The sequence below is a fragment of the Pristiophorus japonicus genome, chromosome 6, assembly GCF_044704955.1.
Source record: "Pristiophorus japonicus isolate sPriJap1 chromosome 6, sPriJap1.hap1, whole genome shotgun sequence".
Lineage (NCBI taxonomy): Eukaryota > Metazoa > Chordata > Chondrichthyes > Pristiophoridae > Pristiophorus > Pristiophorus japonicus.
The window spans coordinates 8,372,894-8,392,218 of NC_091982.1; the positions used below are offsets into that span (position 1 = coordinate 8,372,894).

A 19,325-nucleotide genomic window follows, 5' to 3' on the forward strand; every position below is an offset into this window, starting at 1 on the left:
GGTGGGGTACTGAGGTTGCATGATCAGCCATGATCATATTGAATGGTGGTGCTGGTTTGATGGGCCGAATGGCCTGCTCCTGCACCTATTTTCTATGTTTCTATGTTTTTAATACTTTGTGGCTTATATACTTAGGCCATCACGTTGATAAATGGTAGCATTGAGTCATCTTCTCTCTCACCTTGGGAATGTTGGTAGGTAGGTAATGTACACAGATAAACTGCACTGCTGTCCTCTAGAAATGATGCAGAAATGGCTTGAAAATGGCCCACTAAATCTTATTATGTACTGTAAGTGAATTTCTGTATAGAGCTCATTTCCTAGTAACTTTATATGTAAGGTATCAGCCTTGGCTCAGTGGCAGTGCACTTGTGTCTCTGACTCAGAAGAGTGTGGGTAACGTTTCTGTTCGCAGCGGTCTGAAGGTCCCATGCAGGCTGCTCACCTGCTTTTAAATGGAAAAAAACACGCACGCGTGAGAATTTGAACGGGCCACGGAGCCACTAAAAGGGGCCGTCCACCCCAAAAAAAAATTCAAGGGAACATTGGGAGTGGGTTCAAGCTCCAGTCCAAAGACTAGGGCTGACATGTCAGAGCGGTACTATGTATGTGCTGCACTGTCGGAGGTGCTGCCTTTCTGGAAGGGCGTTAAACCGAGACCCTGTCTGCCGCCATCTCTGGTGAATGTAAAAGATCGCATAGCACTATTGGAAGAAGAGCAGGGGAGTTAGTCCCAGTGTCCTGGTCAATATTTATCCCTCAGCCAACATCACCAAAAAAGATTATCTGGTCACTTATCATTTGTTATTTGTGTAACCTTGCTATGAGCAAATTGACTGCCGTATTTTCCTACAATACAACAGTACTTCAAAAGTACTTTATTGGCTGTAAAGTGCTTTGGGATATATTGAGGTTGGGAAAGGTGTTATATAAATGCAAGTTCTTTCTTATATGGATGTGAAGATGACCCAGCATCCAGCAGATATAAAAATCAGGATATAGCATTCAAGAAGAAATTATAACACACCCTGAGCTTTAATATTGCAACAAAGCTCCCACTTGTTTCAGTACAAAGTGGGCAGAGATTCAATGCAACAGATCTTCAACAAGACACATCTAATCAAAAAAGCTATACGTAGATCTCCAAGCCATGAACCAACCACTTTACCGTCCCTCTAGCACAGTGTCTTTAGTTTTGCATTGTCAAAAGGAGGCCACCATACAAGCTCCTACTATCTAACTTTATTTAAAGATGGTGTTGCATGCCAGAAGAATAATTTTTTGCAAACATTTTCCAAGAATATTTTTTGTGAAGTAAGTTTTTTAAATTGTTAAGAGTTTAATTTGCATTAATTAATCACAGATTGATTGACATAAAGTTTAGAGCTTTTATACAGTTGATACAAATTCTGATTCAATCACAAATAACTCTGCAAATGGCTGATTGGTTTAGCATGGATTTATTTAGATATCATTCATTTTCTGATGCAGGTGATATTTTGCTGAACACATTGTATGTTTCATACAGATCTCTGCAACACAAGCCAAGCTGCAGTACCTGCGGATCCTGAACGAGCTCCCATTGTATCCAGGAGGACTCTTTAACTCCGTTGTGCTGGTAATGTTACCAATAAACCATCTATTGATCTGTTAATTCCCAACAGCAAGTAACACAAACTAGAAACATACTCCACCCCAGCTCTCCTGATAGCTGAGCTGGTTGAAGCAGTTTAGTCGTAGCTGAGCTTTACAGACCAAGAAGGTCCCCTTGCTTGATCAAAGTTTGTGCTGAGTTAGCAGTTCTCAGTTGGAGCTATTAGAGAGGTGTTACAAATGGTCTCAGCGCTACTAGGTTAAGTAGATCAAAATCTTGCTTCTGATGACAGCCCAGAAGCTGGACATGAACATCCAGGGTGAAAATAGGAACAGGTTCATTGTAAAATAACCTGTCCATATTTACTACCTCGGCATACACAGGAATAATGATGGAATTCATAGGCAGTCCCTCGGAATCGAGGAAGACTTGCTTCCACTCCCTAAGTGAGTTCTTTTGATGGCTGAACAGTCCGATATGAGAGCCACAGACCCTGTTACAGGTGGGACAGACATTTGTCGAGGGAAGGGGTCGGTGGGGCTGGTTTGCTGCAAGCTCCTTCCGCTGCCTGTGCTTGGCCTCATCATGCTCTTTGCTTTCGAACTCGAAGAGCTCGATGCCCTCCCGGGTGTACTTTCTCCTTCTAGGGTGGTCTTCGGCCAGGGTCTCCCAGGTGTCAGTGGTGATGTCGCACTTTACCAGGGAGGCTTTGAGGGTGTCCTTATAATGTTTCCGCTGCCCACCTTTGGCTCGTTTACCATGACAGAGCTCCGCATAAAGCATTTGCTTAGGGAGTCTCGTATCTGGCATGCGAACTAAGTGGCCTGGCCAGCGAAGCTGATCAAGTGTGGTCAGTGCTTCAATACTGGGGATGTTAGCCTGGTCGAGGTCACTGATGTTGGTGCGCATGTCCTCCCAGGGGATTTGCAGGATCTTGCGGAGACATCGTTGGTGATATATCTCCAGCGACTTGAGGTGCCTTCTATACATCGCCCGTGCCTCAGATCCATACAGGAGGGCGGGTATTACTACAGCCCTGTAGACCATGAGTTTGGTGGTAGATTTCAGGGCCTGGTCTTCAAACACTCTTTTCCTCAGACGGCCGAAGGCTGCACTGGTGCACTGGAGGCGATGCTGAATCTCCGCATCAATGTCTGCCTTTGTTGATAAGAGGCTCCCGAAATATGGGAAATGGTCCACGGTGTCCAGGGCCGCGCCGTAGATCTTGATGATTGGAAGGCAGTGCTGAGCGACAAGCTGGTGGAGGACCTTTGTCTTACAGATGTTAAGCGTAAGGCCCATGCTTTCATATGCCTCAGTGAATACATTGACTATATCTTGGAGTTCAGCCTCTGAATGTGCACAGACGCAGGCATCGTCCGCGTCCTGCAGCTCAACGACAGAGGTTGGGGTGATCTTGGACCTGGCCTGGAGGCGGCGAAGGTTAAACAGCTTCCCACTGGTTCTGTAGTTTAGTTCCACTCCATCGGGGAGCTTGTTGATTGTGAGGTGGAGCATGGCAGCGAGGAAGATTGAGAAGAGGGTTGGAGCGATGACGCAGCCCTGTTTGACCCTGGTCCGGACGTGGATTAGGTCTGTAATGGATCCGTTAATAAGGATCACGGCCTGCATGTCGTCGTGAAGCAGGCGAAGAATATTGACAAACTTTTGGAGGCATCCGAAACAGAGGAGGACGTTCCATAGACCCTCACAGTTGACAGTGTCAAAGGACTTTGTAAGATCGAAAAAGGCCATGTATAAGGGCTAGCACTGCTCCCTGCATTTTTCCTGCGACTGGCGCGCTGCAAAGATCATGTCTGTTGTGCCCCGTAGGGGATGAAAACCGCACTGTGACTCCGGGAGGAGCTCCTCGGCCACAGGGAGAAGACGATTGAGGAGGACTCTAGCGACAACTTTCCCAGTGGCTGATAGCAGGGAGACTCCCCTGTAGTTGCCGCAGTCAGACTTGTCCCCCTTTTTAAAAAATGGTCACAATCACTGCATCTCTGAGATCTCCTGACATGCTCTCCTCCCTCCTGATGAGAGAGATGAGGTCATGTATCCGCGCCAACAGCGCCTCTCCGCCATACTTTAGCGCCTCAGCAGGGATTCCATCCGCACCCGTAGCCTTGTTATTCTTGAGCTGTTTTATGGCTTTGCCTACCTCTTGCAACGTTGGAGTTTCACTGGGTTGGTGGCGGGTCACGTGCTGCGGGATGGAGTCGAGAACCACAGAGGGATAAACCCGGTAACTGCAGGGCATCCGTGATGGGGACACTTTTAGAGATCATAGAACATTTTGGAAAAATATGGGTTACTTAATGACAGCCAAATATAGATTTGTTAAATAAAAACAAAGTGCTAGAAATCTCAGCGGGTCAGGCAGCATCTGTGGAGAGACAGTTCTGACGAAGGATCATCTACCTGAAACGTTAACTCTGTTTCTCTCCACAGATGCTGCCTGACCCGCTGAGATTTCCGGCACTTTATTTTTTATTTCAGATTCCAGCATCTGCAGTATTTTGCTTTTGGATTTGTTAAAGGCAATTTGTGTCTGATAAACTTGACTGAGTTTTTAGATGAGATAACGGAGAGGGTTAATGATGGTAGGGTAGTTGATGTTGTGTATATGGACTTTCAAAAGGCGTTTGATAAAGTGCCACACTTTGAGACATGAGGACTTGTTAGCACAATTGAAGCCCATGGGATTAAATGGGAAGTGGCTGTGTGGATATACAATTGGTTAAGAGATAGAAAGCAGGAAGTAGTAGTCAATGGCTTTTTTTCAAATGAGGGAAGTATATAGTAGTGTCCCCCAGGGATCAGTATTGGGACTACTGCTCTTTTTGACATAATAATGACTTGGACTTGGCTATTGGGAGTGCATTTTCAAAGTTTGCAGATAACACAAAACTTGGAAATGTCGGAAACAATGAAGAGGACAGTAGCAGACTTCACGAAGGCAAATGGAATGTTGGCCTTTATTGCAAGGATTATAAAAGCAGAGCAGTCCTGCTACAACTGTACAGGGTATTGGTGAGGCCACACCTGGGGTACTGCGTACAGTTTTGGTCTCCGTATTTAAGAAAGGATATACTTGCATAGGAGGCTGTTCAGGGAAGGTTCACTAGGTTGATTCCGGAGATGAGAGGGTTGACTTATGAAGATAGGTTGAGTAGGTTGGGTGTATACACATTGGAGTTCAGAAGAATGAGAGGTGATCTTATCGAAACATATAAGATAATGAGGGGGCTCGACAAGGTGGATGCAGAGAGGATATTTCCACTCGTAGGGGAAACTAAAACTAGGGGACATATGCCCCTATTTTCCCCATCATTAGGTGCCAATTTTTTGGTGCCCAGTGACTTTTTTTTGGCATTTCTAATTTTCCCCAATGTTTGGGCGCCATCGCTAATATCAGCGCCAGAGTATTTGGCGCCATATATTTTGGCGCTGGTGCATGTTAAACAGGTGATTGTGCGCCATTTCTGGCCATTAAGGCCATTTTCCCCATCACCGATTTTTCTTTTAAAACGCCGCACAGAGACATCAGAGACCGTTTGGAAAAACCCTACCTTCACTTTATGAAATCGACGCTGGACCACTCCTATCCCTGGCCGAAGGTCCTCCATGCCTTTCGGAGCAAATAACTGGAGGCTAGAAGTAAACCAGGAGAAGTAAACCAGGCTGCGCCTTGTCCATGGATGAGCAAACTGCAGGCACATTGAAAACAAACCTTCCAGAGCGGCCTTTTCCCCCGAAGTTCCAACTCCAGCCAAATTTCCAAAGATACTTCCAGGCACATCACAAAAAATGCAGAGTAGCCTCTTCTCTCGAAGACCAAACTGTAGGCACATCACCACATCAAGAAAAGCCCTCAGAAAACGTTCAGGATAGCCTTTTCCTTCCGAGAGAAACTTTTCAACGCAGCCGACCCGGCCCACTGCTATCCCTGGCCGATAGTCCTTCACACACGCAGCCCGCTGCTATCCCTGGCCGATAGTCCTTCACACACGCGGCCCACTGCTATCCCTGGCCGATAGTCCTTCACACACGTGGCCCACTGCTATCCCTGGCCGATAGTCCTTCACACACGCGGCCCGCTGCTATCCCTGGCCGATAGTCCTTCACACACGCGGCCCGCTGCTATCCCTGGCCGATAGTCCTTCACACACGCAGCCCGCTGCTATCCCTGGCCGATGGTCTACAGTGCATGCGCAGTGAGTGGTTTGTATTTAAAGCGCATGCGCAGTGAATTTTCGCAACACACTGTAAGCTCCACCCCCCCGAAATGGACGGGTAACATGGCGCTAAATATAGCTTTCAGTTCGGGGAAACTGCCGGGTTTTTTTTGCCACTGACGGTGGGGAGAAAAACGTATGTAAAGGTAAGTGGACGCCAGAAATCTTTATTGGAGAAAATAGGAGCCAAAGTCTCAGAATAAGGGGCCGCCCATTTAAAACTGAGATGAGGAGGAATTTCTTCTCTTAGAGGGTTGTAAATCTGTGGAATTCTCTGCCCCAGAGAGCTGTGGAGGCTGGGACATTGAATATATTTACGGCAGAGATAGACAGATTTTTGAGCGATAAGGGAGTAAAGGGTTATGGGGAAGTGGAGCTGATTCCATGATCAGATCAGCCATGATCTTATTAAATGGCGGAACAGGCTCGAGAGGCCAGGTGGCCTACTCCTGCTCTTACTTCTTATCTTCTTATATACAAGGTCATAGACAGACTGGTGAAATGGGCAGATGCATGTCAGATGAAATTTAATGCAGAGAAGTATGAAGTGATGCATTTAGGTAGGTATATGGTACAAATTTAAAGGGAGTGCAGGAAAGCGAGACACTGGGGGTGTGTGTACACAAACCTTTGAAGATGATAAAAGCATATGGGAACCGTAGCTTTATAAATAGAGGTAGAGGGGCCGAAATTGCCCCCCGCCCGAAACAGGGTGCACGCACCCCGTTTCTATGGTTTTTGCCGCCGTGGTGGTTGAGGTCACCACTTGAGCGAAATTCCGCTCTTTGTTTTTTTTTCACTCGGATCCGGAAGTCGCTCTTAATGGGGGCGATATGCGGGCGGTGACAAGACTAGAGGGGCGGAAGTTAGGGGGGTTGTAGAGCAGCCACCGCAAGGACAGTATCATGGCGCCGCGTCACCATGTAGGTTTAAAGAGCCTACATGATCTTTAAACTTCCGTCCACTGGGCCACCAGGGAGGGCTTTGGCCGGGCCAGCGGCCTGGCACCCAAGAGGGGCTGCCTGTTGGCGGCCCAGCCAAACCTGGGGGCATAATTGTCGGGCCGACATGGCAGTCGGTGACAAAACAAAACATGGCAGCAGCGGCAGTAGGTCCTCCCCTTTACGGGGAGCTGCACCGCCATGACAGAAGGCCTCAGCCTTGCTGGACCGCTTGTTTTGGCACCGTCGGGCTAGCCGAAGGTTTGCACGGCGGAATTTCAACATCCGGGGGGTGGGGTGGGGGGGGAGTTAGATCGGCGGTGTGCACTGTGATGACACACTTAGCACAGATCAGCAGCAGCGGAGTGGTGAGTGGGGAGCAGGTCACCACCAGGATAACACAGGAGCGGAATTTTGATAATGGCGGCCATTACACGAAAAGTCGTCAACCATTGCGTTCCGCAGCGTGGCCGCCGCTTTCAGGTGTTAAGAGGCCTTCAGGAAAGGGGCAATTTTGGCCTCATAGAGTACAAAAACAAGGAAGTTATGCTAAACCTTTATAAATCACTGGCTAGGCCTCAACTGTGTCCAATTCTGGGGGCCACACTTTACGATGGATGTCAAGGCCTTGGAGAGGGTGCAGAGGAAATTTACCAGAATTATACCAGGGGATGAGGAACTTCTGTTATGTAGCGAGACTAGAGACGCTGGGATTGTTCTCCTTAGAGCAGAGAAGATTAAGGGGAGATTTAATAGAGGAGTTAAAAATTATGAGGGGTTTGAGAAACTATTTCTACTGGTGAGTGGGTTGAGAAACAGAGGACTCAAATTTAAGATAATTGGCTTACGAACCAGAGTGAAAATAAAGAGAATTTGTTTACGCTCCGAGTTGTTATGATCTGGAATGCACGGCCTGGAAAGGTGGTGAAAGCAGAATTCAGTATTAGCTTTCAAAAGGGAATTGGATATATATTTGAAAAGGAAAAAAGCTGCAGAGCTATGGGAAAAGAGTGGGGGAGCAGGATAGCTCTTTCAAAGAGCCAGCACAGGCATGATGGACTGAATGGGCCCCATCTGTGCTGTAAGATTTATCATCACATTTAAAATATGCTTGGATGTGCACTTGAAGTATCGTAACTTACAAGGCTACAGACCAAGAGCTGGAAAGTGGGAATCGGCTGAATAGCACTTTTTTGGCTGGCACAGACACAATGGGTCGAATGGCCTCCTCCTGTGCTGTAAATTTCTATGATTCTATGAAGATTCTGTGAGGAAATTTTGCTTTTTTCTTAACAGAAGTCCTTACTCATGAAATGGAATGGATACCTGATTAAAAGTATTTACAGAGCAGCTCGGAATTCTACAAACTCAGCAGGGTCATTGCCAAATTAGGTTGGTAGATTCCATTCTTGGATGGGGATAGGCAATTTGACTAAAAGCTGCCACTGGAGTCAGATTGACAGAGAAAAGCTGACTGAAGACTGCAGGGAGAGGAGGAGGCATGGCTTTGGTGTTAAAGGTAGACTGTGTTACACAGAAGAGAAGACTTCCATGATAAGATCTGCTCTGATGCCCCTTGCGGTAGTCACCGATTGCAGGTCATTATGATGCTCTCCTCCACGTAGTTCTGGCTCAAATGGAGCCATGTCTCCTCACCAGCAATGTCAAAGTCAAGCCCTTTTTGAATGGTGAAGTTGTAAAGTGCACAGCAGGATACACAGCCTGGAGTATACTGCAGAGTCCCTACCGACATGTTTCAGCAGCAAAAGTGTTGCCTTAAACCCCTGATGGTCCTGTCGATGGCCAATCTAGCAGAGGCATGTTCCTAGTGCTCCTGCTACAGTTTGGGGCACAGTTAGCGGGTTCATTATCTACAGGAATAGACAGTATGCTTTGTCATGCAGAAACTATCTGTTGACCTGAAGAGGACAGGGAGGGCGAATTTCAAAGGATAGATGCTTTATAATAACCTCCAGCGTATCTGTCATATGTGTCGGATCCTTTGCATGTTGTCACACACAATCTGTACATTCAGGAAGTGGAAGCCCATCCTGTTGTAGTAGTTTAGGGGGTGTTCTCTGGGAGCATGCAAAGCCATGTGGGTTCCATCTATTGCACCCTGGACCTTGGGAATGCCAGAAACCCCATAAAACTGAAAAGTCCTATCTTGTTGCCTTGCTGTGATGCTAAAGGTGATGAATTCCTCAACTGTCCTGTAGAATACGTTCGTCATCTGACAAATATATGCCCGTACTGCAGCCTGGCTGATATTACCAGTATTGCCTGAAATGAGCCTGTGCAATAAAGGTTGAGTGTGGTGGTCACCTTCATAAGTATAGAGTAGTGCAGGCTGATGAGCATGGCTGCAGGTCCTTGTGCAGTAGGTGACAGAGCTACCCTATTGCCTCTTTGGTGAAGCACATTCTTCTTATACACATCTCCTCACGAAGGCCCTGGAACAAGCCTGTGGCTTAGTAGTAGCATTTTCGCTTCTAAGTCACAAGATCCAAGGTTTGAACCCTGCTCCAGGTAGTCGAGTGAAGACGAGAGCTTCAGCCTTGAATTCTGGGTTGACATGTAGCGGGATACTTGAGCCCGGTAGGTGTGGGTGTTTCCCCTTTTATCATATGAGTTGTGAAAGCCCACAAAACCCTCCCACTGTACAGGACTAACCGCCCTGTCGGCTGGCATAAAGATGGTTACGTCTATGGAAAGAGTGCCCTGTCAGACTGTAAATCAGCCCATGAATCCTTCCATTACTTCGCACTATTCTCCAAAGAAAGAGTGTGGAAATACGAAAACAACAACTAAGGCCCTCATATAATCCGTGCTGTCTGTATATTCTATGGAGAATAGTATCTAGTGAGGGGCATCCTCCTCAAATGCTGAAGATTTTCCTTTGCTCCTCCCTGTGCTGCTCCTCTTCCTCCTGCTCTGTGCTAATGGCACATAAGGATGTGCCCATCGCAAATTCAATACCTTCTCCTGAAAAACCTTTATTGCTAGTAAAGGCTCATGAGGTGGTGGGGAGGGGGGCAAAAATCTGCCGGTGGTCAACTCTATCTGAAGCAGTGTGCAGCAAGTCCAGCTGTCTCTCGGCAGAATTGCAAAAGAATCACTAAAATAAGCTGTTTCCCAGCTTTAGGAATCGTTAGTCAAACTCTCCAGACTCTTCAGGCTCTGAAGCTCTTCACTTCCACATGCCTCTTGGCTGATCCTGGCAAAAGCTGTGCCTTATATTCTGAGTATATTGTGATTGTGAAAGCTGGAAACTCGGAGCTGTGGAACCATTCGCCCTCATTACCACATATTTAAATTAGGACACTGGAGACCACGTCAAGTGCCAAAAAGCAACAAGGGAATTGGAGAACGTTAATGGCAGCACATTGGTGGAAAAAGCTCCTGCCTGATTCTTTTTGCCACAAAAATTAATTTCTTCGATTATTCGCCAGAAAATCGCTGATAACGGCAAGGAAATTCACCACCTTTATCCTTATGGCCAGCTGCCAAATTTGAAAAGCCAGGACATGGAGGTGATAGATGAAGATGTTCTTGAAAAAATAAATAATCCTTTTAGGGTCACAGCCAGTCAGCCACTATACAGCAGAGACAAAAAGTGTGGCTAGACATCAGAGACCAGGTGAACTTGGAATGTCGAACAAGGCAGACACGACAGGAAGTGAAGAAGTTGCTCCACAACACCACAAAGGTAAAACCACAACTTTACTATCTGGTATCACCAAAGAATAGATATTGATATGAGGGACATATATAGGCACCAGGACCTGAAATTATATTCCATTGCACTGGTAGCACAGGGTTTTGATCCCTCTGCCTGTTCTGTGCCAGCGTCAGTTTTGTGCTGGGTCTGTGCTGGGATAAAGTCTCATTGTAATATGTATATTAGGGGTGTTTGAGGGGGCCCATATCCGTGGTGTGCTGGAAATTTCAGTGCTTTGTGCTCTTGGCACAGTGTCATTCTTGTGCACCAAAAAAAAACTGGAACAGAGGGAAAGTCTGCCAGAGTAGCAAGCCAGCATCCCCTTGATCTTTTTAGAGTTTTCCTAATTGCCTTTGTATCTGACTTTGCTGAGTTTATTGCTTGTTTTTTGACATGCCAGTTTATTTTTTTGCTTTTTTTTAAATTTATGGGAGTCAATGAGGATCATTTTTTTTTATTTGTGGTGAAAGAGCAGCAATTTGTTTGCTAACTTGCCTTCTCCACCCCAGAACATGCAGCCACCTTTCCTGGCCGAGGCAACCTGATCCACATCTTGAGCATTCCTTTCAGGTTTCTGACAGCTATTCTCGAGATGGAGGATGAGGAGGAAATGGGCCAGAAACAGAGGTAGAGGATCAGAGATGAGCCAGAACTAGAGGCACAGCACATGGGCTTGCCCCATCCTTTGAGCAGCAACATGCTCATGACTTAAGGCCGAGATTAATCCCAGCCCACTTCATTTAAAAGGTCAATGTCTCCTACAGAAACACTCCCAGCTGAGGTTCTCCTTGGCCAGCCAAAAAAACACAAGTGATAGTGAGTCCCTTCTATCCCTCATCCACCGTCACCGCACAGCCAGGCATATACTGCAGCAAAAGGGCAATGCCCCCTCAGGAAACACAAATATCAATATTCCTAGCAATCCAGTTTCTTACATTTCTTATGTGGTGTGGCCTATTTTCTCTTTCCCCAGTACGTCAAGTGGCAACGTTAGATATTGAGTATCTCTTGATATGTAATTTATTGCTGCTTCTATATGCTACCCCAGTGGGAGAAGGAAGTGAGGTTATTGGCTGATGGATGTCACCAAGAGGCTCTCGGATGGGGCTGGCTCGGCAGGATCATCAGCAATTTCCAGAGTTAGGCCCTCAAGGCGTATCAACGTCTGAAGGTTTGTGGACCTCCTCCAATTTGCAGCCTTTATCTTCCGCTCTGTGCTTCCTTGGCCTTTACTAAGGTGACAGTAATGAATGACTGATGTTTTCTGAGGCCCATCAGGAGAAGGCAATTGGGCATTATGGCCCAGACTTACACTGCTGTTGTGCCTCTCGAGGGAGAAACACAGGATATTTTGGGTTTGCTCATTTTTCAAACATTACTATCTTTCACCCCACCCCCGTGCTTCACTTGACAAGAGTGTAGAACAGAAAGTATGTAAAAGTGCTCCAAACGCGTCTTCAATGGATGTACCCATCAGTGAAAGGATTCCAGGCAAGCGATGTGTCAAGATAAGAAAGCACTCCACGTAAGTATACAACTGATTAAGGTGAAAGTATATGTGTGTGTCGCAGGCATGGCATTATAGACTGCTAAAAACAGCTAAGTAGAGGACTCGCATACCATGGAAAACTTCTTGATGGTATTTCATCCTACTCATTTAGAAGGCATTTTTTTGCAGAGACTGCATTTACCTGCTCCACCACCTACTTTCCATACAGCCATCACTACATAGTTAAGGGAGGTGCTCTTCATATCCTAAAATAGCATGCCTCTTTGTCTACCTCTTCATTAACATCTCACTAAAGGCAGGAGTCCTGCTTGCAACATTGCAATTGCCTAACTTTAAACTTTTTACCAACACTTGTTGCAATACTGTTCCCTCCATAGTGCCAAACAGGAAGTCCACGTAAAGCTTTCACATGCAGAACCTGCACTTTTAAGGCTTTGTGTCATAAATCCCACCCCTTCCTCTCCCCCTCCACTCCCACTAACTTCTGTGCTTCCAGTATGTCAAGCAGTATGTTGGAGCATATCACCAAGATGCTAATGAAGGGACCTCACCAAATCCACAGATTCCCTCGGTGCACCAGTGGCACAAAGTGCCTCTGCACTGACAATGAGCCGGGGCTACAATTTTAGGCCTCTAGTTGTTCCTGAATGAATATCAATTCTTGCCTTAATTCATGCTATTTTTTTTATGGACAAATTTTGCACATAACAGAGGGAATGAATGCATCAGATGACACAACCACACTAGAAAAAACATTACTTCTTTATAAAAGATGTATTTTAATAAGAAGGAAGACTCACTGATGTTAGCCTTGATGAGATTGAAGAGAATTATGAATGGGCATAGACCAAGTTGGTATATACCACATTAATTATATTTTTATATAATTAAAAGCCTTGTCGTTTGAGCACCACACATTGGGGTATAATTCCCTTTAAAATCATGAACGTTACCCAAACATTACTCTCTAAGATATTCTATGGGCTAGAACATCCACTTTTTTTGCAGGCTTAACGCCCACTTAATGGCCATTTTACTGCTGAAATGACTTATAACGCCCAGATCTCGCCCATTTTGGCACAAAATGGAAACTGATGGGCATTTTTCTGAAACTTATTGCCGAGCGTTACTTTCCCCATGTGCTTAACGTCGGGAAAATATATTACTGCCCGCCCACTATTTTTGGGCGGAATCATCAGAGTGGGCGAAATCAACGGCCATAATATCGCCCAGCGTTACTTTCCGCACTGATTTAACGCCGAGATTCAATATTAACGCCCGCCCACTTTTTTTGTCGTAAAGAGCATATTTGCCCAAACTAGCGACCAGGAGATCGCCCAGCGTCACTTTCACCACCTCGCACACATATCGCCCACAATATCGCTCGCCCAAAAAACCGCCCTGAAAAAGTGGAACTGACCGGAACTAATCACAGCGTTATGGACGCTATGTTCCACATCGCATGTCGCGTCCTTTAAACGGCTGCTGTGCTTCAACCTCGGGGGAGTTCGGATGTACTCTGCAGGTCGTTGAAGTTGATGTGAACATTTCTACAAACATCTTGACCATACAGTGACCAACTGAAATTTAATAGGTGTCTTTGTTGGGACATTCCTTGTTTGTGACCAAATGATGGAAAATAGAGAGCTACTGCAATGGGGCCTGTCCTTTCTCACCCTCTCTTGATGATCAATTACATGCAGCAGACTTGACATCGCCGAAGGTACGCACCACAGCATTATGTGCCCAATGTAAGACATGCCACACTGATGAGGAGAACCAGACGTTACACCCCCGCAAGTACAGGGAGAAGCATTCTTACCTCAACTTGCCCGACACCACCTGCCTTCGGAGACTGCGCTTCCACAAAGAGGTTATCACTGAGGTATGCCAGCTGATAAGGGGAGATCTGCAGTCTGCCAGCACCATCAGTACTGCACTGTCCGTCCAGGTCAAAGTCACCGCGGCACTGTCGTTCTATGCCTCTGGTTCTTTTCAGGCCACAGCTGGCGACATTTGTGGACTTTCTCAGCATGCCACACATCGCTGCATTAGACAGGTCACTGAAACCCTGTACGCACACAGGAGGGACTTGATCAGCTTCCCTATGACCAGGAAGGCACAGAGTGAGAGGGCTCTAGGATTCTCTAGAATTGCAAACTTCCCCAAGGTGCAGGGTGCAATAGACTGTACGCACATCGCGATGCGGGCACCTTTTCAGGATGCAGAGGTTTTCAGGAAGCACAAGGGATTCCACTCCCTGCATGTCCAACTCGTTGTCGACCACCATCAAATTATACTGGCAATGAATGCTCAATTTCTGGGCAGCATCCATGATGCTCACATCCTGTGTGAGAGCACTGTATCTGACTTGTTTACCAATCAGCCACAAGGTCAATGCTGGATGCTTGCTGACAAAGGATATGGCCTCGCCACCTGGCTGATGGCCCTCCTGCGTGACACCCACACCGAAGCCAAGAGGCGATACAATGAAAGCCACAGAGCCACTCGCAATATCGTGGAAAAAACCATTGGAGTGCTTAAGCAGCGCTTTAGATGCCTGGACCACTCAGGAGGTGAGGTCCAATACCACCCTGAGCAGGTAGCTCCATTTGTGGTGGTGTGCTCCATGCTGTACAACTTGGCTATCAGGAGGGGACAAGAATTGCCTGATGAGTCTGACAGTCCACCTCACCAGAGAGAGGAAGAGGAGGACAAGGAGGCGGACGCTGACATCGGCCCAGACAATCAGGCTGATGCTGAAGCCATGCCCCCGCCCCCCTGTAGACCGCATGAAAGGGCCCGTGTTGGCATGATAGCTGCAAGAGCCTTACATCAGGAGCTCATCAATGATCGCTTTGCCTGAAAGTATGTTGGTGTTATTTACAAGCCTGAGACACTGCTGGGTGTGCAGGTCAAACATCAATGGTGGGCATTACCTTGGTGACAGTTAAAGTTTAAGTTGATTGAAGTTAAGTGTCATTATACCCTTTGATGTTAAGGAATCACCAGCGTGTAACGGTGCAGCTATCTGAGCCAATGTGCAACAAGGTTTTGTTAAATAAAAAACATTTAAAGCGAACATTTATCTGAAATCATCAGTATTTCTGTAAAAAAAAACCCTCCCCCACCCCCCCACTCCCGCTTCTCCTCCCCATCTCTACCCCTTCCCCTTCCCCTCCTGACTCCAAGCCGCCTGGCCGAGGAGCTCCTCAGGCGATGCTTCATTGGGGGGGAGGGATGTCGGCCGAACCGCTGCTTGGACGGATCCGGGAGAGGACGGTCCTAAGGTGGGGACGTGCTCCGAGCCATAAGCGAGATGTTGCTCCTGGCTCTCATGTTGTTGCCAATGAGGGTGCGGCACCTTGGGGTGCAGTGCCGCACTCCGGGACCACTGGGAGCCCTCTGCCACCAGTGTTCCTGGCTACCAGCTCCAGGGCCTCCTCCATCCCTTCCATGTTATATATTATTTTTTGAACAAAAACTCGGTGCCAACTATGTTCTTGGTGCTTAGTAGGCTTTTTGCTGCTGGTGAATCTCCCTCAACAGCCAGACAAGCACACACCACAGCCACACAAGCCTTCAGTCCCTCTCAGCTCCCTCTCTCTCTGTCTCCTCTTCTGCGCATGTCATGATGATCCTTGACCTCCTGAATCGCGGGGATCGAGCGTTTCCATGCCGTTGCTAAGGACAGCGACACTTTACGGCAGAAGGTCAGTGAGATTTAACGCTACCGCCCATTTCATATCACTCGCGGTAAACCCATTTAAAAAAATGGAGACTAGGTGCTTTGAGAATGGGCGAGAAGCCGGCGATCTGAAAACCCCTTTTTACCGCCCACACCAGAAATAACGGCCACTTTTGGACGATAAGCACAAAAGTAGAAAATCTAGCCCTATCTACACTGCTGCTTTTATTCAGAGGTCTACTTGAAAAGCTCTTTTCCACCTTGTCTGCCACCTCATATGTTCCCTTGGCCCTTGTTTCCCGTTTCTTTGCCTTACAGATACGTCCCATCCTGCTCACACTATTCACCTCCACTTTAGGCAACATCTATGTATGTGTGCATCTGTTAGTTAATAACATTTCAAATTCAATCCAGCCATGCATGGATGATTGTTACCGCCTTTCATACATGCGCACTCCTGTTCTTTCCACCCATGAGCAATGCCACAGGGGATAGATTAGTTTTACGTATATTACATCATAATGTCCATACAGATTGATTGGGTGCAACTACTTAATGGCTTATGTAATGACAATGCAATACAAAATGGATAAGTATGCCTATGTACTCACAGTAATGTTACCTCTGCTCTCTTCACAGAGAAGGAGAATTAAGTGGTTTGCATCAATCAACAGCACAAGAGTGGTCAGCACAGTAACATCAATCACCACTAACACTTGCAATAAGCACCTTCTCAGCTACAAGCACCTCACAACATTTAAGTGGTGATGCATGTGAGGATCCATAAAACACAAACACTGGTGATGAATGGGCATAAAAGGACAGTGAATGATAAGGATGAACAGATGTACAGTGGATTTCTAGCAGACTCCCTGGGACCCTGACCCTGTTCAGTTGTCTCAGAATATAAATCTCATTGGCTTGCTTTTCCATACAGGCCAGTAGAACACATGACAATACTGAGCCTCCACGCAACCTCTACCTTTGGCAGTGGAAAATTGTATAAATAGGTTGCCTCAAGTGGTCAAGGCTCTTTTCAAATTCACTCAGAAAATGCTTACATATAGCCATAGAGTGTAACCAACAAGGGAATTAAGGGTTACGGGGAGAGGGCGGGTAAGTGGAGCTGAGTCCACGGCCAGATCAGCCATGATCTTATTGAATGGCGGAGCAGGCTCAAGGGGCTAGATGGCCTACTCCTGGTCCTAATTCTTATGTTCTTATAATCTGACCACTCACAGCTGCACACTATCCTACGCACAGAGAGATCAGTAGGCTTCAGGAGGAATACCCTCAAACAATGCTATGGGTGAAAAAGCACAGGAGCAAGGTGCAGTTCTGTGCCGTTGCTTAGCTCTATGACCATGGGCACTGCATCCAGAAATACAGATCTCTCAGCACAATTTAGGCAGAAAACATCTGCTGAATCTCGTGCAGCTGTCCAATAAACTGAACGGACACTCACCACTTTGAGCCTCTCAGACAGGGAGCACCTAGGATTGTGGCACCTGGGAAGTGACACAAAGAAGTGTATGACTGAAAAGCAGGAATAGCACCAGAAAAACACATTGACTTCGATTTTCCATTCAGCTATCATGCCAATGGAAGTGCAACATGCCCCACTGACCCCAGACAATTTTACTGAATCCATTTATTAAAATATTGTTAGGTGGGCTCACACCAGAATCTTGGCAGGAACTGGAATTGTGTACCAGGAGGAAGCAGAAAATCTTGTGCTCCTGCAGGCTGAAACTTAGGTTAAAGGACCAGGCCGCACGAGAGAAAGTAAATATGGAGCAAAGGCTCCTTCTGGGCATTAGACAGCCAATTTCCATGTTTGTGTGTTTTAAACATAATTACCTATGGTCTCCACTGCAGCCCAGCTTAGAGCTGCCATATACTCCAGAGTGGCTTGACAGTGCTGTGAAGCCATCCCTAATGGCATTGCACATGCTAGCTATGGACTTCTGGTGTTGCCCAAAAAGCTCACAAGATCCTGCTGTCTCTCCCAATAGCAGGTCAAGTGTGGCCTCCACTTCGTCACTGCAGATGCCTGCACAAGTGTCAACATGACCAGGCGGCCAGGGAGCAGTACTGGAGCTGCAGCCTGCAACTGGTCCTTCTCAGAGCATAGGGGACAGCAAAGTAAGACCACTGCAGTACCAAAAGGCTCAAAGAGAAAGTCAACAGCCAGGCAATTAACATGCTCCAGATTCTCAGCGAGCCCCTAGGAGGAGCACCAAATTAGGTATAGGTAGAAGAGCACACATTGGCATCAAAGAGAAACAAAGTGGTCATAAGCTATCATAATTATCACAGCTACTAACCGGTGCAAGAAGAAACTTATTCCATGTTCCTGAAGTTGATGTTTATGTTTCATTTTTTTACAACAGACTGGAAGAATCTGTGGTGATGTGATGAATGAGAGTTATGTGTTTGGATGAAGATTGTGAGCATAGTGAACTCTACGCACTAGACAGGAAGCCAATGTTGACTGGACTGTTTATATGGTGGAAAGAGCTGGGACCAAAACTCTATAGCCCTTCTGGCGCAATCCTACCGCCACACTGACAGGAATGCTCCAGAAAAGTTGGATGTTGGACCAGGAGCCAGATACACTGGGGCCGAAATTGCCCCTTTCTATAGGCCCGTGGCCAGCTGAAAGCAGTGGCCATGGGTCGGTGCGGAATGGCCCCCGAGTCTCCACATTCTAAAGGTTGCCCTTCCTCAGGTTTGGAGCGGTGTGGGGGACCGCTCCACCCGTTTTCCCGCTGCGGACCCCTTACCAACCGACAGCGATCCCTTCCCGAAATTGTCCTGCGGGAAATTGCCCCTTTCCTGGAAATGCCCCGCTGCCGGTCGATGCCCCCGACAGCTCTTGCTGTCAGTACCCTTTGTGTGGCTTGGCAGCACAGCCGCCCTTAAAGGGGAGGTGGTGGTGCCAGCGACGGCGTGTTATTTTTTTTGCCGGCGACTGCCAGGTCGGGCCGACAATTACGGTTGCGGATTCGGCCGGGGCACCTGGCACTCCCTCTTGGATGCCAGGCAGCTGGCCCGGCCGAAACCCTACCTGCTGGCCCAGTGTTTGCCACTAAGGTGGCTGCAGAGTTCACAGCGGCCCTCCCCTTTAACTGATGGCGCCAGCGTGATGACATCATCAGCGCGCACTGACGACTTCAAGCGTCGGCTACTGCGACCCACCCCCATTTCCACCCCGCTAGGGTCGGTCATTCTGGCCCCGTTCCAAAAAAAAGCACAAAGCACAAACACTTCAAGAGCAGTAGGTGCGACTCTTTTCGGGTGGTGGGTAATTTTGGCCCCAGTGGTTCTTAGACTTGTATTGGTGAATTTGTGGGTCCTGGATGGACTGAGCCTCTCTCCACTCCTTAAAGGCCAGCAGCATAGGAGGGGGCATGGCAGAGGGCAAGGATTCTCAACACTAGGAATTCCAATGTCCCTGGATTTCAGCGAAACCTGACAGTACTGCTGGTAAGACCAGGTGTTCTGGCCAGCCAAATGGCAACAGAATTGTGGCCTGAACTGCTGAAAAAAAAAGCAATAAAAAAAATTATTTAAATGTGACTCCTCCGCACAGAACCAGTAAGTTACACTATTAATTGCAGCCTGTGG

General features: G+C 47.1%; 1 protein-coding gene across 1 annotated transcript in view; it reads left to right on the top strand.

Annotated features, from left to right (window-relative positions):
- The window catches only part of frmpd3 (FERM and PDZ domain containing 3), a 252,699-nt gene that overhangs the window by 153,323 nt on the left and 80,051 nt on the right, over window positions 1-19,325 (top strand). Inside the window, exon 11 of the mRNA XM_070882527.1 lies at window positions 1,529-1,618. Within this exon, the coding sequence (XP_070738628.1) occupies window positions 1,529-1,618 (90 nt within the window). The remainder of the gene's footprint in view (window positions 1-1,528; window positions 1,619-19,325) is intronic.